This window comes from Mustela nivalis (genome assembly GCF_964662115.1).
Source record: "Mustela nivalis genome assembly, chromosome: 4".
In the NCBI taxonomy this organism is placed as follows: domain Eukaryota; kingdom Metazoa; phylum Chordata; class Mammalia; order Carnivora; family Mustelidae; genus Mustela; species Mustela nivalis.
Window position 1 is genome coordinate 100,022,025 of NC_139023.1, and position 7,934 is coordinate 100,029,958.

Consider the following 7,934-nt stretch of genomic DNA (forward strand, 5'->3'; position numbering starts at 1 on the left):
CCACCCAGGCACCCCAGGACCTGACATTTCTTTTTTTTTTTTTTTTTTTTTGGACCTGACATTTCTAATAGTTCACAGGAGAAGCTGCTTTCTCAGGGGCCACATCTTGAGAATCACTGCACTAGAGACTAGATAAGTGAGGATTAGATAAGTTCCCTGAAGACAGTGGTTTTTATTGGTACTGTTTACTGTTGTTTCATCAGCAGCTACAAGAATGTCAAGCATGTGGTATGCATTCAGTAAATAGTTGAATGAGTGTTGAGTAAAACTGTCTGGAAAAGTAAGAGCTATAAGCAGTATCAAATACAAACACCCTATCAAAAAATGCTGTCACATACCTATTTTATAAATACATGCTTCTAACTATTGGGTATTTACCCTAAAGCTACAAATGTAGTGGTTGGAAGGGGCACATGCACCCAAATGTTTATAGCAGCAATGTCCACAATAGTCAAACTGTGGAAAGAACCACCTAGATGTCCATCAACAGATGAATGGATGAAGAAGATGTGATATATATATGTGTGTGTGTGTGTATGTATATAATGGAATACTATGCAGCCATCAAAAGAAATGAAATCTTGCCATTTGCCATGATGTGGTTGGAACTAGAGGCTATTACACTAAGCAAAATAAGTCAATCAGAGAAAGAAAATTATCATATGATCTCTCTGATATGAGGAATTTGAGAGGCAGGGCGGGAGATTGTGGAGGGTAGGGAGGGTAAAAATGAAACAAGATGGGACTGGGAGGGAGACAAAAAGAGACTCTTAATCTCAGGAAACAAACTGAGGGTTGCTGGAGGGGAGATGGGTGGGAGGGGTGGGGTAGCTGGGTGATGGACATTGGGGAGGGTATGTGCTATGGGGAGTGCTGTGACTTATGTAAGACTGACGAATCACAGACCTGTACCTCTGAAACAAATAATGCATTTATGTTAATAATAATAAAATAAAAGACAAGCTGGTAAAAAGAACCTAAATTAGTTGCGCCTGGGTGTCTCAGTCAGGCGTTGGACTCTTGATTTCGGCTCAGGTCATAATCTCGGGGTTGTGGATGGAGCCCTGCCTGGGGCTTGGTGCTCAGCTGGGAGTCTGCTTGAGATTCTCTTTCCCTCTGTTCCTCCCTGCCATGTGCATGTGCACACGTTCTCTCAATAAATAAATAAATAAATAAAATACAAAAGAAGAAGAAGAACCTGAATTATGTTTTTGCTCCATAGGAAGAGAAATAGAGACTCTGTAATTCTTTTTTTGTTTGTTTGTTTTGGGTAGAAAACAGCTTTATTGAGATATAATTTGCATATCATTCAATTCATCTGCTTAAAGTGTGCGGTTAAATGGTTTTTAGTGTATTTATAGAGTTGTGCAACTGTCATCACAGACAATTTTAGAGCATTTTTATCACCTCCAAAAAGATCCTGTACCCATTAGCAGTTACTCCCCCAGGCTTCCCCCCCCTCCCCATCTCCCAGCCTGAGACAATCACTCAGTCACTAATCTACTTTCTATCTCTATAGATTTTCCTGTTTTGGACATTTCAGATAAATAGAGTTATACCATATGTGATCTTTGTGACTGGTTCCTTTCACTTAGCTTAATGTTTTTGAGGTTTACCTAAATTGTAACGTGTTTGAGTACTTTATTCCTTTTTACTGCCAGGTAACATTCCATTGAATGGATACATAAATTTTCAAATAGTTTATCTAATTTTCAGCCAGTGGACAGTTGGGTTTTTCCACTTTCTGGCTTTTATGAATGATGCTGCTATGAACTTAGATATATATGTTTTGCATGGATATGTTTTCCTTTCTTGTGGGTGTACATCTATGAGTTTAATTATTTGTTCATATAGTAACTATATTTTAACATTTTGTAAAACTGCTGTTTTCCAAAGTGGCTATACTATTTTACATTTTCACCAGCAAATGTCTGAGAATTCTAAATTCTCAGTAGAGTCTCACCAGCACTTGTTACAGTCTTTTTGATTATATCCATTCTAGTGGGTTATAGAGGTGTCTGTCTCCTTGTGGTTTTGATTTGATGTGCATTTTTGTGATGGCTAATGATCCTGATTTTTTTTTTTTTTTCATTTGAGAAAGAGAGTGTGGGGCAGAGAATAGAGAATCTCAAGCAGGCTCCAAGCCCAGTGTGGAGCCTGATGTGGGGCTCAGTCTCACAGCCCTGAGATCATGACCTGAGCTGAAATCAAGAGTCATATTCTCAACTGACTGAGCCACCCAAGCGTCCCTGAACATCTTTTAAACTGCCTGTTTTGTCATTTGTATTTTTTCTTTGGAGAAATGGCTATTTGGATTCTTTGAGGTCTGTGTAAATTTATGCTGTTTTTGTTTAAGAAGAAAATATTGGAAGAAAAATTGCATTCCACTTTTTTTGTGGAATAACCACAAATAAGCAGTGTGTCTACTTTTTCCATCATGCATTTCATGTTACCCAGAGACCTTCCACACCTCGTTCAGGAGTCTCCTTAGATGCTTCCTTCTCAGCCGCGTTTGTTCATCCTTCTGTGTAAAGAGGCACCCATCCCTAATCCCTTTTTCCAGTCTTACCCTGTTTTATTTTCTGAACGCACTTGTCACTCTGATATTACAATAAATTGCTCTGCTTTGTCTCCTGCAGTGGAATGCAAGCTCAGTGAGGGTAAGGACCCTGTTGAGTTCACTTGGTATACTGGTAGGGCCTCAGTAAATACTGGCTGAATGAACGATTGAGTGGAAGACTGGGCTCTGGAGTCCACCACTCCCTGGTGTTCTGGGAACTTGGGCAACCTGTTTAACTTTTCTCAGGTTTAACATCTTTATTTGTAAAGCCACAGTAGTAAGAGTCTTTGTGTTCCTCGGTGGTTCTAGGGTTAATTTCACTGGTGTATGTAAGGCACCAAAGGCCATGCTATGTACTATAAAGAAAAGAAAGCTGTTAGTTTTAATCTTTCTCCTTGCTTTTGGCATGTTATATAGAATAGTGACAGCAAGGAATATGTGTTTTCTTTTTAAAGGACTCAGTTGAATCTGAATTTTGTTTCTTTTTTCCAGGGGATGCAGAGAGCAACTAATGTCACCTATCAAGCTCATCATGTCAGCAGGAACAAGAGAGGTCAGGTCGTGGGGACCAGAGGTGGTTTTCGTGGTTGCACAGTTTGGCTAACAGGTACAGTCAAGAGAGATAAACCAGCTAATTTCAAAAGCAGTGTTTATAGGGGCGCCCAGGTGGCATTACTCAGTGAAGTGTCTGCCTTCAGCTTAGTTCAGGATCTCAGGATCTCGGGGTCCTGGGATCGAGCCCCACACTGGGCTTCCTGCTCACTGGGCTCCCTACTTCTCCTTCTCCCTGCTGCTCTCCCTGCTTGTACTCTCTCTCTGTGTCAAATAAATAAATAAAATCTTAAAAAAAAAGTGGTGTTTATAGACAGCCTTGAACCAGGATGAAGCATATTTATTTAGATTTTGAGCTGTCCTTGTATCTGGAACATCACCATATGTAACTAACAACGTTGCTTTATTATAACATTTTAATAATTCCCTTTGTTCTTTATGGAATTCTTGTTGAAAAAAAGGGGAAAACCAGAATGCATCTTAAAATTACTTTCTAGGGGACACCTGGGTGGTACAGTTGGTTAAGTGTCTGATTCTTGGTTTCTTCTCAGTTCATGATCTCAGTATCACGAGACTGAGCACTGCATAGAGCTCCACGCTCAATGTGGTGTCTGCTTCAGCCTCTCTTCCTCTCCCTCAGCACCTCCTCTTGCTTGTGTGCTCATGCATGTGCTCTCTCTCTCTCTAAAGTAAATAAATCTTTTTTTAATGCACACAGAATTACTTTCTAGTTGATAACTACATTACATTCTATAAGCTTTTTGCATGCAAACAAGACCTAGATTCTGCCTTCAAGAAGATGATGATGTAAACCATATGAAGAGGAACAATGAGTGATAAAGAATTTCTCATCCGTTTCTGTCATTCACCTTTTGGTTTGGCCTCTGATTGGTTCTCGCATTGGTCTCAGATCGTTTCTCGCACTGGTTCTCCCAGAGTCTCCCTTTAGGCCCACCTGCTGAGTGGGTTAATTGATCTAGATTTTGGTACTTCTAGAATCATACTTAAAATTTTGATGCATGGGGACGCCTGGGTGGCTCAGTTGGTTAAGCAGCTGCCTTCGGCTCAGGTCATGATCCCAGCGTCCTGGGATGGAGTCCCATATCGGGCTCCTTACTCCGCAGGGAGCCTGCTTCTCCCTCTGACTCTGCCTTCCACTCTGTCTGCCTGTGCTCGCTCTCACTCTCTCTCTATCACAAATAAATAAATAAAATCTTTAAAAAAAATTTTTTTTTGATGCATGTTGCCAAATAAACCACCAAAATTTTATATCTATTTACTCTCCTACCAAAAGTGTGGGAGGAGTTCCATTTCCCAGTGTCTTCATCAACGTGGATATTACCAATACTTAAAATATTTTCTGATTGGTGAAAAGCAACGTTCTTGTTTCGTGTGTGTGTGTGTGTGTGTGTGTGTGTGTGTGTTTAATTACGTGCTTCAATTGTAGACAAGTCCATTTCTATGTGAAGGAAGATACCATCCTCACATTCTTCTCATTCTGACATCTAGATTGTTGGTAAATTATTTTTCCATTGTCCAGGTTCGTAATACTTAGATTCTTACTTTTTCCTAATTCTTCACCTTAAATTTTTGTAATTGTTTGTTTTTGAGTACTATAAGTAAATTGATTCTGTATCCATCAACTCACTATCAGTTCTTTGATTATGGTATGCCCAGTCATGAGCTCTTTTTCTGAGTCCAGTTTTAAGTGTTCATATTTCATCATTAAGTGGTTTTTGAAAGATAGTGTTCACTGGATTCTGAATTTCCTGAGTTTTTATGTTTGAGAATGCCTGTCGTTTACGACCATTTGACTGGGTCAAATAGATATTTGGTTCAACTTTTTTTTTTTTGTCTTGTAATTCTTTTTTTTTTTTTTTTTTTAAGATTTTATTTATTTATTTGACAGAGAGAGATCACAAGTAGGCAGGAGGTAGGAGAGAGAGAGGAGGAAGCAGGCTCCCTGCTGAGCAGAGAGCCCGATGTGGGACTCGATCCCAGGACCCTGAGATCATGACCTGAGCCGAAGGCAGCGGCTTAACCCACTGAGCCACCCAGGCGCCCCTTGTCTTGTAATTCATAAAATATTATTCCATTGTCTTTCAGTATTAAATGATATCAAGAAGTGTGAGACTCATTTGATTTTTTTTTTTTGGTTTTTAGAAACTTTCCTATTTTCATCTGGATCCCTGAAAAATTATCTCTTTTCCTATATTTTAGTTTTGCCTTTCTCGTTTAGGCCCCTTATCCATCTGTGGTTGATATTTGTGTGCAAGTGAGGGAGGGATCTATTTTGTTTTTTTTTCCCATGTGGATAATTCTTTGCCTCAAGAACATATATTGATAAGGGCATCCTTTTTTTCCTGCAATGCCAACTGTCATATGTCACATATCCACTTATGTGTGAATTTGTTTCTGGGCTCTCTGATCTGTCCTGTTGGTCTGTTCCTCTATTATTACCACATTGCCTTTTTACTATATACTTATAAGTCATCAAATCCAGTGAAGTAAGTTCTCTTAACATATTCTTCGTCAGTAATATCTTGACTTTCTTTCTTTTTGCTCTTTGCTTTATTGTATACATTTTGTAATTGGTTTAACCAGTTCCTCCAAAATCTGGTAGGGATTTAGTTTGAGATTACATTGTATCTAGAGGTCAGTTTGGGGGAAAATCAATCTTTAGAAAAATTGGATAATCCTTTTCTTGAACATGGCTTTTTCCATTGATCTTATCACTTAGCGATGCTTATAAATACTGTTCATCAGACATAGTGCTTGTTTTATGATCTCATAATCAGTTTTCATATATATTTGACAAGAACATCTAATCCCTGATGAGTATAATATTTTGTAATGTTTATTAGATCAAGCTTGTTAATTATGTTGTCAGATTTTCTATAGCCTTTGTTTTTTTGTTTTTTTTTTTTTTGGACAATAGTGTTGGAAACGGAAGTAAAGATTTCTTTTTGTTGCAGTTCAATAGCTTAACCAGGACCTGTCATGCTATTGAGTGGTTTGCCATTTTCCTGGAATGCAGTTTGTTTTTTCTTAGATTTTTATTTCAGATCAACTTTCTTTTATATTTTTAGATTGGTTGGTCTCCTAGTTTCCCAGGGCTACTGTAACAAGTTATTTCAAACAACGTGGTGGCTTCAAACAGTAGAGATTTATTTTCTTACAGTTCTGGAGGCTGGGAGTCTGAAATGAGGGTTTTGGTGGGGTTAGTTCCTTCTGTAAGCTCTGAGGGAGATTCTGCTCCAGGCCGATTCTCCTGGCTTCTGGAGGTTGTTGGCAATACTGAGTGCTCCTCTGTTTATAGATGTAGTGCTCCAGTCCCTGCTTTCATCCTCATATGGCCTGGTAGTGACACCAGTCACTGTATTTAGTGCCTATCCTGGTACTGTATGACCTCATTTTAATTTAACTAATTATATCCACAAAGACTCTGTTTCCAAATAAGGCCACATTCTTAGGTTCCAGGTGTATATAAATTTGGGGGGAGGGGAATTAGTTATTCAGTCCAGTACATTTGGTTTCTTTTCTTCAGATATACTATTTTTCCTTATCTAGTTCTGGATTATCTAGTTCTCTTGTAATTTTGTGTTAATTTTCTCTAACTGCTCTAAGTTCTTTGCCTTCTTGTCTGTGTTCGCTGTAATCATCTCAATAAAATTTTCTATGTCGGTAATTAAATTTTCAGCAGTCTTCTTACTGTTTTTCAAATACAAACCAAGATGAATATATATACACACGTATGTATAAATAGGTACTCTTATTATCATTTGGTTGTCTCATATACAAAGTCTAAGAGTTCAGGTTTCAGGATTTTTTTTCCCCTCATACTTAGTGCTCACTGCCAGTTAAAAACAATAGCAAACAGAACCCCCTGCATCCATCTCTTTTTTCAGTTACTGTTACTGTGTAACAAATTACCCCAAACCTAGTGGCATAAAACAGCGGTTTTATTTTGCTTACCATGTTGTGGGTAAGGAATTGAGGAGGGCTCAGTGGGGCTGTTTTCCTGACGTCTGAAGGCTCACCTAACTCACTTACTCACTCACTTGATGCTGTCTGTCAGCTAGGAGCTTAGCTAACGAAACCACCTGCTTGTGATCTTGCTAGCATGGTGGCCTCAGGGTGTTTAATAGGCAGGCTTCTCTCAGATGCAGAGTCCAAAGAGAACTGTGTAAAAGCTTTTTCTGACTCTGCTTTGGAAGTTACACATTGTTGTCATTTTCACTTCGTCCTTTTGGTGATAGGAGAATCCCAACACCAGCGCAGATTCAAGGGTAGGGAATTAGACTCTACGTCTTGTTGTGACAGTGACGATGTCACATTGTCAAAGAGGTTTTAGGGTGGGAAATTCTGTCTCAGCCATCTTTGGAAAATACTGTCTGCTATAACCTTTAATACAAAGTGTTTTTTTTTTTTTTAGATTTATTTGAGAGAGAGCACGAATAGGAGGGGCAGAGGGAGGGAGAGAGAATCTCAAGCAGACCCCACACTGAGTGACCATGAATGAGATCATGACCTGAGTGGAAACCAAGAGTCAGGTGCTTGACCTGCTGCACCCTCCAGGGACCCCAATATACAAATTTTTTTTTTTTTTAAAGATTTTATTTATTTATTTGACAGAGAGATCACAAGTAGGCAGAGAGGCAGGCAGAGAGACAGAGGAGGAAGCAGGCTCCCTGCTGAGCAGAGAGCCCGATGCGGGACTCGATCCCAGGACCCTGAGATCATGACCTGAGTCAAAGGCAGCGGCTTAACCCACTGAGCCACCCAGGCACCCCCCAATATACAAGTTTTTAATGTATAAAGC

General features: G+C 39.3%; 1 protein-coding gene across 1 annotated transcript in view; it reads left to right on the forward strand.

The window, feature by feature from the left end:
• Positions 1–7,934, forward strand: part of PAPSS1 (3'-phosphoadenosine 5'-phosphosulfate synthase 1) — a 99,864-nt gene that overhangs the window by 11,724 nt on the left and 80,206 nt on the right. The window contains exon 2 of the mRNA XM_082728569.1: positions 3,053–3,167. Within this exon, the coding sequence (XP_082584695.1) occupies positions 3,053–3,167 (115 nt within the window). The remainder of the gene's footprint in view (positions 1–3,052; positions 3,168–7,934) is intronic.